General features: G+C 39.5%; 1 protein-coding gene across 1 annotated transcript in view; it reads left to right on the top strand.

Moving 5' to 3' along the window:
* The window catches only part of WDR81 (WD repeat domain 81), a 54134-nt gene that overhangs the window by 7866 nt on the left and 29274 nt on the right, over positions 1-16994 (top strand). Inside the window, exons 3-5 of the mRNA XM_063443860.1 lie at positions 5750-5857; positions 6714-6889; positions 14408-14589. Of these exons, the coding sequence (XP_063299930.1) occupies positions 5750-5857; positions 6714-6889; positions 14408-14589 (466 nt within the window). The remainder of the gene's footprint in view (positions 1-5749; positions 5858-6713; positions 6890-14407; positions 14590-16994) is intronic.

Consider the following 16994-nt stretch of genomic DNA (forward strand, 5'->3'; position numbering starts at 1 on the left):
TGGCTGCGAGGGAGCACTTCCTCTGAGCTGTCTGCTCAGCTCCCTCGCGCGCCGCAGAGTGAGGCTGGGAGCTGGAATATGACGTCATATTCCGGCTCCCAGCCTCACTCTGCGGCGCGCGAGGGAGCTGAGCAGACAGCTCAGAGGAACTGCTCCCTCGCCAGCCGCCCGCCAGCGCCGCCCAGCAGCCACTGGACCACCAGGGAGAGAGGGAACCCCCCCCCCAGCATTCCCAAAGGTAAGGAGGCTGGGGGGGGGGGTTAAATAAAAAAAAATAAAAAAGTGTGTGTGGATGTCTGTCGGTGGATGTCTGTCGGTGGATGTCTGTCGGTGGATGTCTGTCGGTGGATGTCTGTCGGTGGATGTCTGTCGGTGGATGTCTGTCGGTGGATGTCTGTCGGTGGATGTCTGTCGGTGGATGTCTGTCGGTGGATGTCTGTCGGTGTGTGTCTGTTAGTGTGTGTGTGTCTTTTAGTGTGTGTGTGTCTGTTAGTGAGTGTGTGTGTGTCTGTTAGCTAGTGTATGCGTATCTGTCAGTGAATGTGTGTGTGTGTGTGTATTTAGAAGGCGGGGCGGGGGAAGGGTTGGGTGGGGGTGGCGTGGGCGGAGGGGGGCGCCTGAGTTTTGTCCTGCCTAGGGCAGGACAAAACCAGGATACACCACTGGCTGTGATGTGTAACCTTTGCGTCTGACGTCGTATCCAATGTTGGTGAAGTGATAGACACCCTTTTGATCTGCCCGATACCGATTTTGTTTGACTGCCTTTGAGACCACGCTGATTTAGCAGGCAACATGGCAGATAAGTTATGCAGGGGTATACATCTTAATACAAATGAAAACATCCCAGAAAAAAATTGCTATCTTGACACAATAAAACTGGCTGATCTTCGCGCTATGTGGAATCGGAGCACCTACGACATGCATTCGTTCCGTAGCACAGCAAGCCACACCCATGCTGCAGAGCAGTGTTAAACATGTATTCCTGACCCTATAGTGTTAAAACCACCATCTAGCGCCCTGGACCCCTCATGCCTCCCTAAATATAGTAAATCTTCCTTGTGTTCAAGTCTGCAGCTGCATGCTTTGTGCCTGTTTCCTTTTAGACCTGCCTGCTGACATCAGAAGTGGTAGCCTGATCCAATCACAATGCTTCCCCATAGGATTGGATGAGACTGACAAAGAGGCAGATCAGGGGCAGAGCCAGCATGATTCAAACACAGCCCTGGCCAATCAGCATCTCCTCATGAATTGAATCAATTAATCTCTATGATGAAAGTTCTGTGTCTGCATGCAGAGGGAGGAGACACTGAATGTTTGGATGCATTTTAGTCAGCCGTGACCCAGGAAGGATCTCTTACAGCCATCTAAGGAGTGGCCAGTGAAGTTATCACTAGGCTGTAATGTAAACACTGCATTTTCTCTGATAAGACAGTGTTCGCAGCAAAAAGCCTGAAGGTAATGATTCTACTCACCAGAACAAATTCAATAAGCTGTAGTTGTTCTGGTGACTAAAGTGTCCCTTTAAGAATTAAAACTGTTCTAACATGATTTGACTACTTACAATGGATAGCGTCCGCCCATTATAGTGTTTATGGTTCTCGGAATGTTTGTTAATATTAAAGAAGGAGAGATTCAGTTACTTAAATGGACACTCCACTGCCCAAATATAAAATAAATACAAATCACTGTTTAGTAAATATGAAGTTTCAAAAATTTTAACTTCTGAACGTAGCCCAGACTTTCTGTGTCCGTCCAATCAGAAAGTATTTGCAAGGCAGGTGCTGTGAGCAATTGCTGCCTCTTGAGTTTAGTTCCACTGAGCTAACCAGACCAGGAAGTAACCGGACCGGTTGTGTGCTTGAAAGCCAAGGGTGTGTAGCCAGGTTAATTTATAAAAGTGACAATCTCTATTAAAATCTGTACTTTTTGTAAAATAAAGAGGACACACTCTTCACACACAGGTTTCAAGCAAGTTAAAGTGGTTTAGGGGTCTGGAATGTAACTTTTATTTTTTAAATTCTTTATTTGTTCGCTGACAGAACTTGAAACGTTTTATAGCATTTCTGTAGGTGGCTTTCGTAGAAGCCGAATGTTCCATTATACCGTGACATTTCTATGAATGGCTTGCGCAGAAGCCGTATGTGCAAGAGTAGGTGTTCTTTATCTGTCAGTTTTTTTTTTTTGTTTGTTTGTTTTTTTTTAATACCAAAACAGACCTATATAAAATTGTATTTATATGTGATAATACAGTCTAATACAAGAAGTAGACAGAGTTACCGGAAGTCTCGGTCTAATAGAGAAAGAGTTGAGTTGTGAAGGTGTGGGAGGGTGGAGTGAGGTGGGGGATTCTGGGTATTATCTTGGTCGTTGAGTCCGATGTAGTCGACGCGTTTGTTTTGTTCGGTTTGTATCAATGTAATTCTCCCATGGTTCCCATGTCTTGGAAAATGATTTTAAGGAGCCTCTTATTTGGGCCGTTAGCTTGTCCATTATATAGCATTCTTTCACTTTGTGGATTATTAAGGTCATGGGGGGTGTGGTGGGCTGGAGCCACGTTTGGGCCAGGGTCCGCCTTGCTGCTAGGGCTAGTTTATTAAATAATTGTTGTTCCGGCCGGGGCCAGTTGTCTACGGGTTTTGTTAGTAGGAATGCCCATGGGTCTAGTTCGACTGGTCCGGTCAGTATCCGGGAGGCCAGTGTATGCACGTCTCTCCAGAATTTTGTCACTTTAGGGCAAGTCCACCACATGTGTATGTATGTACCTTTGGCGCAGCAAAGTCGCCAGCAAAGGTCCATATGTGTTTTTTTTCATGTGATATAATTGAACTGGTGTGGTGTACCATCGGAACATGGTTTTGTAGGATTGTTCTTGCATTGTGACACATATAGAACTTTTTCCGTTGGCCTCCCAGATATTTTGCCAGTTTATCCCTTCTAGCGTTTCACCTAGGTCTGATTCCCACTTGGTGGTGTAGTGTAGGTCGGCCCAGTCCTTTTGTGGTAGAACAGAGGTGGGAGTAGAGCGTGGTTATCATGTGGAATGTAACTTTTAATAGTGAGTTATAGTTGTAATGGTGAGTTGCTTATAGAATGTTGACACAGCTGTTATCTTGTACTTTTATTCTAGCTTTTCACGGACATAAATGCCACACCTTATAAACTGCCTCAGGAAGGTCACTGATAAGTATTTGCACAGCAAGAATCTGCTTATTGAGAATGTTAAACTGAAAAATAACCATTTTGTACATAAATACTAACTGCCAAATGTGACTGGATTATATGAATATGGTGTTTCCCAAGATACCATTTAAATTGTCTATACGACCCTACTTGACTGTGGTTATTAAGTACTTCATTGTATGTTTTTTTTTTTTTTTTTTTAATAAGGTCAAAAAGTTTTAAAATTGCCACGCCTCTGACCGTAGGGTCCAACACACAAATATGAAACTAGAGGCTCAACCAGACACAAGATAAGACACCCAAGAAACGGAGGTTTCAGATAGACAGGCGTCGGGGGGGAACGCATTAGACACCCACCCCAGTGGACGTACGACAAAACAGGGGTAACTGAGACGGTTATACTGGACATGAGGGTGGGCGACTCACTAGCCAACACCACACACACTGAACCACAAACTGAAAAGTCGTGGGAAGTAAACACTTGACGAAACACAGACACACCACAAATTCCCACAGGAACTCAGACGTGCAGAAACCCACCAGGTCGAAAACGACCAAATACTAACACACCACACGAAGGGGAACTGTGGCACAAGCTATAAAGGACGGGGGACTAAGACACACAGGTGAACCCCTGCGGGTACCAGCCTCCACACCAGGTCTCTGGAGAGATGACTGAACACAGGACAAATGACACACACCACTGAGCTGACCGCCCCCCAATCTACTCGAGGAGGCAAGCAACACCCAATACATATATTGGGCAAAGACATGACCATGATACAAGGGAGACATACCATCCCTCACTGGACCACCCCACACCCATAGAAGACACCAACGGACTAAAACACACCCCAAGGTGTGGGTAGTACAAAGGCTACATTGAATATCCCCCTAACCAAACGTTGAAGAGACCTGCGCGTCTTGTCGCTCATAACTACTGATGTAGAACTCTGCAGCATATCTAACTACAGGCAGACAAGTTACACACGCTACCTAAAACTTAAACCGCAATACGGTTATGCTTAGTCTAGACTCCAACGTAAGCTTAATCAAACTAAATCTGCGAATCCAAAACACTTGAACGGGTGGTCTAACTCCGGACAGAGGACAATGGAGACCTGCGTGTCTCACTATCTTGCTATGTAAATACTGTGTCGCCCTGTTTTATTGGATATTCACCCTAGAACAAAAAACAAATTTACAAAAGATAAATTAAAAAAAAAAAGGGAAACTACGTGCTATGCAGTGGCCTGCGTGTCACCAATGTATGATTGACCGAACACCACTTCGTAATATGATTGTTAATGTTTCATACTGACGGGACCTGCGTGTCCTAACTGACGTTTACTCAAAGTTATTAACAATTGAAAACTTCAATAAAAATATATTTACAAAAAAAAAAAAAAGATTTCAAATTGGACAAACTCATTTTCCTGGCACTATAGGGTCGTTAGGTGCCCCTCTCCCGCTGGGCTGAAGGGGTTAAAAAGTGGTGTTCAGTCAATCATACATTGGTGACACGCAGGCCACAGCATAGCACGTAGTTTCCCTTTTTTTTTTTTATTTATCTTTTGTAAATTTGTTTTTTGTTCTAGGGTGAATATCCAATAAAACCCCTTCAGCCACTTACCTTTCTGGGGAACTCTCCACCCCCTGCCAACGTCAGATTCGAATGCACATGCGCAGCAAGAGCCGCGCGCACATTCAAACAGCCCATATAAAAGCATTGCTTCATGCTTTCCTATGGACGTCCAGTGTCTTCTCACTGTGATTTTTCACAGTAAGAATTGTGAGAGAACCACTAGGGGCTGGATTAACCCTCAGTGAAACATGGCAGTTTCTCTGAAACTGCTATGTTTACAGCTGCAGGGTTAAAACTAGAGGGACCTGGCACCCAGACCGCTTCATTGATCTGAAGAGGTCTGGTTGCTTATAGTGGTCCTTCAAATGAAAATATCTTGTCATTTGTATTAAAGGGACATTATAGTCACCAGAACAACTACAGCTGAATGTAGTTATTCTTGTGTATATAGTCAGTTCATGCAGGCATTTTAATGCAAACACTGCCTTTTCAGAGAAACTCACTGAGACTGCCTCTAGAGGTGCTTCCTGGGTCAGCTCAGCTTCTCCACACTCTGCATTGATTGAATGCATCTCTGTGAGCAGATGCATTTTGCTGCGCATGCCCATTAGTCTCCCAATGCTTTCCTAGTGGATTGGCTGAGATGGTCAATTTGCAGTGCTGGAATAAAGGAGAGTTTTAACCATTTTAAGTGGGGTATCTATCTCCCTTGTTTAACTGCTTTTGCACATAACACTTCCTTTTTCCACTCTTTGCATTTTCTCTGTTACGTAAAAAAAAAAGTTAACAAATTTATTTTGTTTTGACCAAGAAGTGCAAAAGATCTGAAAATTTGTGTTGTTTATTATTTGCATTGTTTGCCTATTTGCTAATATCCATTGGAGACCTATTTTTCCTCGACAGTGAAGCATTGTGCACAGTTGAGCCAGGCAGGCGTGTTTCCTGTATAGTGTGTGACCATCAGATTGCCTCTTTGTTTTACAGATACGGCCTGTAACATGGTAAGGTGGCTCTCGGCCAAACTGGGTCCAACGGTAACCTCTCGTTCCGTTGCCAGGAATCTGCTGCGATTGCTCACGTCCTGCTATGTTGGTAATTAATTATTGCTTTTTATTTTACAATGTTATATATTTTTTTATGTTGTTTAACTATTTGTGCTCATTTTAGCAATATAATGCATAACTTGCATTGCTAAAATGATTATTTATAGAATATAAATAATTATTTTAGAAATATTTAACTCTCATTGTACAGCGCTACGGAATTTGCTTTCGCTATATAAATAATAATAACTCTGAGGATAAACTCTTAAGAAAACAAATTGCATGGGGAATGGTTTGTTGATTCCCAATTCTTTACCTATCTGGATATGAGAGTAGATGTGATAATTACTATGCACGGTAAAATGATATACAGTGTTTATTCTCAGTATGAGCAGGTCTAATGCAGGCACAGGAAACTGAAAGGGACATTCCCCTGCCCAAAGACCAAAGAAAATAATAAATCCCTTTTTAGTAGATTTACCCCACAATGAAAACATGCATGCATTTTTTTTTTATTTGGAGTTTACCTATAACCGGATTACAAAAGCTGCCGATCTCTTGTCTGCAGCCTTGGCTGCCTATCCCAGACTTTGTGTGTCTGTCCAATCACAGACTTTCCAATGCAACTCAATGAGAAGTCTTTGTAAGGCAGGGTCGGTTGTCTGACAGCCAGGGGGTGTGTGACCATTTAGAATAGTGCCAATTTCTATTGAAATCTTAACTTTTTATAAAATGAAAAAAGTAAATCTACTCTTCACGCATAAAGCACTTTAGTAAGCCAAGGTGGTTCAGGGGACCGGAGTGTTCCTTGAAGACCGTAAAAGCTGTTTGTTGGGTTTTTTACAAGATGTAAACCTTAATGTGTTGTTTATTATTTTTTATTTATTTAATTTTTGTATTATCAGGTCATCAAAGACAACAGTTTCTACCTACAGGGGAGGAGAATAGCCCATTAAATGTTAAAAGACCATTATGTGGCGATCAGTTATCTAAGCCAGTACTGGACTGTTTAATGTATATGGCTCATCTTTATGGAGAGCCATTCCTAACTTATCAGTATCTCCCGTATATCAGCTACCTGGTAAGTACTGCGTTTTAAACACAATCTAGATTTCACTGTAATTTAGAACGTGTTCTTTCTGTGCTCCGACCTTTTTATTAGAGACTTGAGTTCAGGGCTGTAGAACGTTACTTAACCCCTTAAGGACCAAACTTCTGGAATAAAAGGGAATCATGACGTGTCACACACGTCATGTGTCCTTAAGGGGTTAACAGATTCCTAGGAAAGGGCACGTTATGTACCTATATAGAAATGACTCAAAAATAAGGCCACAACACAAAGCAAACTATTTCTTGGTTTCTTGAGGATATACGTACATATATGTGTGTATATGTCCCGGTTTCCAATAAGTATTTTTAAAGGGAGGCCCAATAATCAGTAATTTTAATTGCGAGTGAAAATGCAGCTCTGCCTGGTATAAATTCACCCTTGATGTGCAAGCATGTGACTGCAAAGTTTTACTGATTGTAGGTTAGCCCCTTAAGAGCCGCTGACGGGTCAGGGCTGTCATCGGAAAAATACCATTGAGGACCGGTGACGGTCATAACGGAAAACGAGTGGCGGGAGCGATATCCCGCGGTTACTATCTGCCAGGCAGATGTTTGTTGCCAGAAGTGTTTCAGACAGGGGCGTACCTGGAGAATTTAGCACCCGGGGTGGATCTTATATTTGGCATGCTCTCCCCCTCCCTCCCCAGCTTAAAAATGTAAAAAACACCCACTTTTGTTTTTAATGTGTTTAGCACCGAGTAGTGTTTGTGTGTTTGAATTTTTTTTGTATGGAGTATGTGTGAGTGACTGTACGGATGTGTTTGCACATATTGGCATTTGATTGCAGGCGTGCATTTTTCTGTAGTGTGGTTTTTGAACAGGGTGGTGTGTTTTTATGTAGTGTTGTCATTTGGATGCAGGGTTGTATTTGTATGTAGTGTAGGTGAAAGGCTGAGATGTATGCACATATACACACACTGGTACACAGACACATAGGTACACACATGCAGTTACATAGAAACACAGTCATTCACAGATACAGACAAACACTGACACACATATAGACACAATGATACATAGACATACACACACTGACACATAGAGATACACATACAGATCCACAGACACACATGTATAAGTGTGTGTCTGTGTGTGTGTGTTTGTATAGTTTATAATAGTGTGAAGGAGGGGAGGTGATGGTGAGAGTGGGGGTGATGGAGTCCAGAATTGGTGCTTCACATTTTATTTTTATGATACCGCCAACTGCAAAAAAAAACAAATCCCCAGAAACGTTGCCGGGTCTGTTATAAAAAAAGAAAAGGACAGACACCCCCTTTCACTGTCCCGATTGACCGTCAAAACCTGGACTGTGTATTGGAACATGGTTTAAGCTCTACCACACAGAACATACCTTTTTGTAATACTTGTTTCTGATTTTTGTTTGTTTGTTTGTTTGTTTGTTTCTTTTGAAAGTGGCAAATTTTAGTTAGTCAGTTTCCTTCCCCCAAATCTCCAGTTAGATTCTTTTTGCAGGAGTTAGTTTAGAGATTGCTGCTAAAGGTGCATTTGATACCTGCACTTTTTGTTAAAAAAAAGTTTTCTGGCAGTAACATGTAACCGGCTGGCCAAAACCAGATGTGTGCATAAAAAACAGGATTTAAAAATTACCACCACACCCTTTCTCTGAATTTTCGGGGCAAAATGGTTGGGGGAAAGAAGTGAAAACACCCCATCTTCTATAATCTTGGATGTCTACTTTATAAAAATATGTACTTTCAAACCATAAATTCAACTTTGGGGATGTAAAAATGCACCACACTCAACACACTCAAAGCAAAGCAAGCAAACTTTATTCAGCCAAAATGGGCAAGTCCAAAATGTGTTACTGTAAAATTGTGGCAAACCAATGCATGGGGGCATTGGTGTACTCAGGGGACTTTGCAGAAAACAAACTGGGGTATTTTCTGGCAGTAACATATAACCAGCTGGCTAAAATCAAAATACAAAATTCAAAAACTACCACCATGCATGTTCTCTGAATATTTTTTTTTTTTTTTAGCACAATGGTTTGGGGAAGGATGTTAAAACACACCATATACAATACCCTGGCATGTCTACTGTATAAAAATATATACTTTCATGATGGTAACATTAACTGGGGGATGCAAAAATACACCAAACTGAACCTAGGCCAACCATACCTATATATCAAGTTAAAAAACTGACACGCACAAGTCTCAATCGTGGCCTTTTAGCCCCCAAACAATCCAGCAAACCTATGCATGGGCGCTATCACTGTACTCAGGAGATATTGCTGAACATCGGGCTGTTGTTTGGCAGTGATACATAACAGGATCTGTGAATTTATACCTGAATTGCAATGAATGTGAGAAAAAAAAAAATACCTATACGAAGTTTGGCAAAGATTGGTGGTAAAATGGCTGCATAGAAAGTGTCAAAATATCCTTAGATTAACCCCTTAAGGACCGGCCTGTTTTTGCGATGTTTGTACGTTAAGGACCAGAGCAGTTTTAACACTTTTGTGGTGTTTGTGTTTAGCTGTAATTTTCCGCTCTCTCATTTACGGTTCCCATACAAGTTATATATTGTTTTTTTCACGACAAGAAGGGCTTTCTTTACATACCAGTATTTATATTATGTCATATATTGTATTTAAAAAAAATAATAAAATATGGTGAAAAAAAAAAAAAAACATGTTTTTGGACTTTTACTTGAAAAATCTTTTACTTATCTACAAAAGCTAATGAAAAAAACTGCTAAATAGATTCAAAATTTTGTCCCGAGTTTAAAAACACCCAGTGTTTACATGCTTTATTGCTTTTTTTTTGCAAGTTATAGGCCTATAAATACAAGTAGGAAATTGCTGTTTCAATATATATATATTTTAAATGTATCAATAGTGACATTGTTACACCGTTATCTGTCATAAATCCCCGAAACACACCTAACATGTACATATTTTTTAAAGTAGACAACCCAGGGTATTCAAAATGGGGTATGTCCAGTCTTTTTTAGTAGCCACCTAGTCACAAACACTGGCCAAAGTTAGCATTTATATTTGTTTGTGTGTTAAAAATGCAAAAAACGCTAACTTTGGCCAGTGTTTGTGACTAAGTGGCTACTAAAAAAGGCTGAACATACCCCATTTGCAATACCTTGGGTTGTCTTCTTTTGCAAATGGTATGCCATCATGGGGCTAATTCTCATTCCTTGGCTACCATACGCTCTCAGAGGCAACTTAACCAATCTGACAAATTTCAATAAAAAAAAAAAAAGTAAAATCAAGCCTTATATTTGACCCTGTAACTTTCACAAACACTATAAAACCTCTACATGTGGGGTACTGTTATACTCAGGAGACTTCGCTGAACACAAATATTAGTGTATCAGAACAGTAAAATATATCACAGCAATAATATCCTCAGTGAAAGAGCTGTTTGTGTGTGAAAAATGCAAAAAACTTCACTTTCACTGACAATATCATCGCTGTGATATGTTTTACTGTTTTGAAACACTAATATTTGTGTTCAGCAAAGTCTCCCGAGTAAAACAGTACCCCCATGTACAGGATTTAGGGTGTCATAGAAAGTTACAGGGTTAAACACAGTGCTAGCAAATTAAATTATCTGGACTTTTGGCCTGGGTTGGCAGGCAGGTCCCTCAAATTGCAATCATTAAAATTACTTAATTAGGTAAAAATATTACATAAATATGCACGTAGAATTTTAATATATATACATATTTATATATTTGACGTCTACGTGTATATTTATGAAATTATTTATGTAATTATGTATGTGGACATATGTATATTTCGTATTATTTGTATTTATTTATTTATACATAGATATATATATCATTACATTCTAAGTGTATTTTGATATAAATATATATATATCAATATCAAAATACTGTTAGAATAAAATTGAATATATATATATAATTTTTTTTTAATTATTAAAAATTATTTGTATTTTTTGTTATTTATTTTTATTAACATATTATTTGTATTTTATAATAATATATATATATATATATATACCATATATATAGTTATTATATATATTGTATATATTCGTGTGTAATTTAAATATAAGTGTATTTTTATATTAATATACGTATATATAAATATAAAAATACACTTAGTGTGACATTATATATATATATGATATATATACAAATATTATATATAGGTATATATAGATATAATACATGTATATATAGCATATATATATACACATATTATTATTTTTTTTACACTGATTTTTTTTTTTTACACTTTATTTTATGATTTTACAGATGCAGGGAGACTGCCTGTCAGCACAGACAGTCCCCCTGCAGGCAGATACACAGACCCCTATTGCGGTCATGTGATCGAGTGATCACATGGCCGTGGGGTCCTGATCTGCCGAGGGGGGACTGCCCGGGCAGACAGGCAGTCCCCCTGGACCGGGAGGAGAGCTGATCGCCGCCGTGGGACCGACGGCGATCAGGTAAGTTGCCCAAAACCGTTATGACGGTTCAGGACCGTCAGCGGTCCAAACGCACGTTTTACTGCTGACGGTCCTTAACCGTCAGCGGTCCTTAAGGGGTTAATAAAAGACTGGATATACCCCATATTGAATACCCTGGGTTGTCTACTTAAAAAAAAAAAATAGCAATAATGTACATGTGGGCTGTGATTCAGAGATTTATGAAAGATAACAATGTTACAATGTCACTATTTATACATTTTAAAAATGCATATTTTGAAACGGCAATAACAGCCCTATAACTTGAAAAAAAGCACGTAAACACTGGGTGTTTTTAAACTCAGGACAACATTTTTAATCTATTTAGCAAAAACTATTTTTATTTTTTTCACCATATTTCATTTTATTTTTTTTCATTTATATGACCAAAATAATGCTATGTAAAGAAAGCAATTTTTGTCCAGAAAAAAACCCCAATATATCATTTGTATGGGAACAGTAAATGAGAGAGCGGAACATTTACAGCTAAACACAAACACCACAAAAGTGTTAAAACAGCCCTGGTCCTTAACGTACAACATGGCCAAAACAGTCCGGTCTTGAAGGGGTTAAGGAGGATTTATTTGGTTTCCTATAAAAACATGTTTTCGGTGTTGCTGAGCTGGATAGTTGAGATAGGATAGGATAGGATAGGATAGGATAGGATAGGAAGTATATTTTAGCCTATCAATACGTTTTCCAACCTTCACTGGAAAGATCTGCTTAGTGTAAATCTTAATTTTAATCAGGGCGAAATCCGGCATTCTAATAACATTTTATTTTCTATATTTCCTTTTTGTTTCTTATATTCTATGTTTGTTCAATTTTTTTTTTCTATGCAAACTGCATTGTCCTTTTCCCACTGTACATTTAAAGTGGATCTTTTGTTATAGTTGTGTTTTTTTGTTTTTTTTTTACCTTGTATAAATACACTTCCACTGTACTCTAAAGTGATCTTTGCAGCACAAGTATGGGACGGAGTTAATTTCAGTTGAATGCCAACTTGTACCAGTGTCTGTATTGCACTAAATACAAATGCAAATAAAAAAACAACAACTTTATTAATTTATGTATTCCAAAACTTCAGGCATAACATTTCATCTTTAATCACATCATTCTGAAGATTTGCTTTATTTACAATTCATTGCTAGCTGTCATCACTGATTTGGACTAAAGTAATAAAAAGTCACCCTAGCTATTCCAACACATACTTTCTCGTGGTCCACTATTTAAATCAAGCATGTCAAACTTGCGGCCCATGGGCCGCATGTGACCCACAATGAATATATTTGCAGCCCACCTGCCCTGGGGCCACTTTGTGCTGTAGCTGCGACCAGCCACAAGACAGGTGTCCTGCCATGGCCGGTTGCGTGCTTCGGCTGTGCGGCGCTACAGTGCACAAAGTGTCTGTCTGCCGAGCAGGCCATCCACTCCCCCTTCCCTCCTGCTCGCAGTGCCAGAGGAGCGTCTGGCCTGCTTGAGCAGAGAAGAGCTGGACCTGGAAGACGGACGACTCTTCTTAAGGTAGGGGAAGAGGGGCTTGGGGGACCTTCCTGTGTAGTGTGTTGAATATGGGATGGGGGTGCAGTGTATTAATTTGGAGGAGGGAGTGGGGCAGTGTATTAGAGTGGTGGGAGGAAGGGCAGTGTAAAAAATTGGGGAGGGGGACAGTATTAAATTAGTGGTGGGAGTGGGGACAGTGTATTAGATTGGGGTAGGGCACAGTATATTAGAGTGGGGTAGTGTATTCGAGTGGGGGGGCAGGGTATTACATTGAGTTAGGGGCAGTGTATTAAATTAAATTAGAGTGGTGGGAGTGGGGGCAGTGTATTAGTGGAAGGGGGCCGTGGGAGGCTGTGTATTAGATGGGGGGGGGGGGGAGGGGCAGTGTATTAGATTGGGTCTGCATGGAGACGCTAAACGCACACTTCAACAATAGCCTCCCAATGCTTGCCTATGGGAAAGCATTAGATTGGCTGAGATCATCAAGTTTGAACACACTCATAGGACTTCAAAATGAACAAGATAACGTCATTTGTTTTTGGTTTTTTTAGAGCTGTGCAACAGCATACAATCACCATTTCAGCCCCATTAACAAACGTTTCTTAATATGTCAAGGTAGTTGGACTGATAAATTAGTTATATGCAAATGCATGCCTCCTTAAAATAAATGTGCTCTTTTGCTTACTTTGAAGCCCTACGAGCGTGAGGACGTCCAGTGTCAGTGAGGCGACTTTTTTTATTCTGTACTTTTTTAAATAAACCCAAGTTTCTATGAAAACTGAAAACTTAAGCCTTGTTTATTTAGCCCTTGTTAGCCTTTGATTTTGACGTGAATGCTTTAAATCTATTACTTTCAGAGAAATCCTTCTGTTCACTTTATATAATCCTCTATAAGTCCCTTTATCAGATCATTGCAGGTACTGTTAATCTGGCGATTGCTGTGATCTCCTATATAAACACACATGACTTGTTTACTAGCAGACTTATGTACAATGAGATCTTATGTTCAGGTATAATTTAATCGTTTCCATTTATGCATGAATTGCATGTTTTGGAATTGAAGTACTCTGACACTTATACATTGGATATGATTTGTAGGTTGGGTTACAGTGAATTAACCTTGGTTCCCTTTTTGGTACATTAAGATAAATGTGTGAGATGTCATTATAAAGATTTCTGGAAATGGTAGTTAAGCTGTTCTTTCTTTAGTAGAAAGCTGACAAAGTAAAATAAATCCTAAAATTCCTTCTGTGGTCATATATCACAACTTTGTGGACAAGCACAGCATTGCTGTAGAATGTTATGGGATCATCTTGATTGGTTGAGTTCCTTCCTGGTTTGGCAGGACACACTGCAGAAGGTTTACATCCAAGGCATTTGCAGCAAGTGCAGATATGCAATTTTACAAGTATCTAATAGTACAAGTCAGTAAAACTTGCTAAGCAATATACAGGTTTGCTTAATATGTATGTTGTATTCAAACTTGGTTCATATTTTCTATATTTTGTATGCAGGTTGGTCCCAGCAGCACCTGCAGGTTGAACAGTCGCAAGGAAGGAGGTCTGCTAGCCGCAGTCACGCTCATGCAGAAGATTATTGTTTACCTATCGGACACACCCCTGATGGATATCCTTCCCAAAATTAACCAAGATGTGCTGCTGCCGGTTTTGGGTTTCCTGACCTCTACCACTATGGGGTAATGGACATAACATTTTATTTTAAAAGCAAAGAGAAGTGGGAAAAAAACACCCCGTACAAGAGAGGTTGCCCAACGCGTTTCGTCCGATAGGGGACTTACCCAGGGATCAACCTAGGACTAGATAGAGCTGCCTTGTGATAATTTTAAATTGAGGAATATAAATCTTTAGTAGGATCAGAAATTTGTGACAAAATCGGTCACCAACCAAGTCCTTGAAGCACTCCTATTGTCCTGGTTTTGTTTGTATCTCATTGGAACAAAACTGGTACATTTGTAGAGTGCTTGATTGCTTTAAGTACTGGGTTGGCATTATTGGAGTAGACTGCACCACCTTTGCTTATATGGGATATGGACATTCTACCCATTGCAAACTGTACATTTAAATCATTTCATACCCCCTAGGGGGATGCACAGTTCTCTTGACTCTATTAACTGCAACTACCTGAAACAAAATTTAACTTCAGAAAAAAAAGTTGCCTGCGCTCTTTCCAAATGCCTATGCATATTCAAATAAATGGAGGTTATATAGTAACTCCAATTACCATTAGATGGAAGCCCACCTGCCATGTTAAGGCAAACCTCTTAGGTGGGTCCTACACTGACTATTTACCTTCCTTCTTTGAGCTCCAAGCAAAGATATATATCTGAGACCGAGAGGAGTATTTTTATTAATCTCTACATACTTTTTAACCCTTAATAGGGAACCCACAGGGTGGCGGCAGCACTGTTACACAGCATTGTAAATTAACTTCACCGTACCCTGTATACAGTTCAATAGATAGAACAAAATAGCTGAAGCAAAACTAAATTGTATGGCAAGCTAGAGTGCTGAACAAAGACTTTACTTGGTCCTCATTGTTGGCTAAAAACCTCTACTGGTTACTATAACTACTGAAGTTGTGGCATCTTATATTATTCTGTACTGTAAAGAATTGTGGGACTCAAGGATGACATATCCAGCACCATTATCCATATTCAGAAATGCCTGTATCTTGGATTAAATGCGTCAGTTGCTATACATTTCCTAACGTATCTGAAAAAAAAAATACAAATACGAAAAAAAAGAAAAATACAAATACATTAATTGTGAAAGGTTAGGTGACTGGCCATGTCACTCCATTCTATTACATTACCTTGATTATTGATTTCACAGAGAACAATAACCCTCTGTTTAAAGGACTGCTCCATACACCATAGCAGCTTCATCTCTATTAAGATTTTATGGTGTTTGGAGGTCCTGGGCACCGTCTTACTCTATGGGGTAAAACCATTTCCAAATGGTTTCATCTAAAGTACTAAGCATGGCGCCCATCCTCCTGCCCTGGTTCAATGTGCATGCCTTTGCTTTGGGTACCTGTGATAGGCTGGGAGTGTCAGCTGACATTCCCAACCTATCACAGACCTCCCACTGAGAGAACTGCTTTAGCAATGTAATGGCAGAACTTGCATATCCCTCTTCTTTTAACCAATGTGCAGCAGAAGGAGAAACCAAACAAAATAAGTTGGGTATCCTCAAAAACCCAATTTTAAAATAAAAAGTGATAATTTATTATTATTTAAAGTAAGAGTACATATAATAAATACTCTTTTTAAATTTTTTTATTTTATTATTTTGTGAACTCTAAATATCTATAATATATGCCCATTTTCATCTTATCCACTGGCTTCCATATTTATTTCAGTTTGGTCAGACATGTTTCACATCTGTCCAAAACTGTGCTAGTTTGCATTCACAAATCCTGATATTGTGCACAAGCAGTAGGCATTTCAAAAATGTGCTCTGTGATGGATTCACACATTCAAATTGTGCATGGTCTTAGCAGATAAGGTAAAGATGGCTGCCTCCACAGTGTTAAGATAAGCCAGAAAATGCACTGATAAGAATTCACTTATGCATTTGGTTACAAAATAATACACCACTAGGATCAATCTTTTAATCTTGTAATCTTTTATTCTCCGTTAAAATACTGATGGTTTCCAGGTGACCAAGTGCAATGTTCCTGCTTATTTCCTTCACCTCATATAATATGGAGACTGACACCATAATGTTAGGCAGTTAATGTGAATTAGGGGTGTGTGTCTCGGGCATTAAAATGGAACAAATCGGTTTGCTCCTGCTTTGTTCTTGTTTTATTTATAGCTGCTCCATGTTGTTGATGTGATTTGATTCCTTTTTTTTTTTTTTTGTGCTCTGTGATGAGTAATCTGATTTTTATTTATTGCATGCTAGCTTTAATCTCTAATTGATTAAGTTTGCCTCTGCGTGGACGAGAAACGTTTGTTACCCATAGCTGGAGCTCAGGAAATTCTGTCTAAAAGAGTTGCCAATTATGTACTAGTGTGTTTTCCAAATGATCAGTTTTTTGCATTTAATATGATGTGTAGACATATGAAGAGCACAG

The sequence above is a fragment of the Pelobates fuscus genome, chromosome 1 (genome assembly GCF_036172605.1).
Source record: "Pelobates fuscus isolate aPelFus1 chromosome 1, aPelFus1.pri, whole genome shotgun sequence".
Classification (NCBI taxonomy): Eukaryota; Metazoa; Chordata; class Amphibia; order Anura; family Pelobatidae; genus Pelobates; species Pelobates fuscus.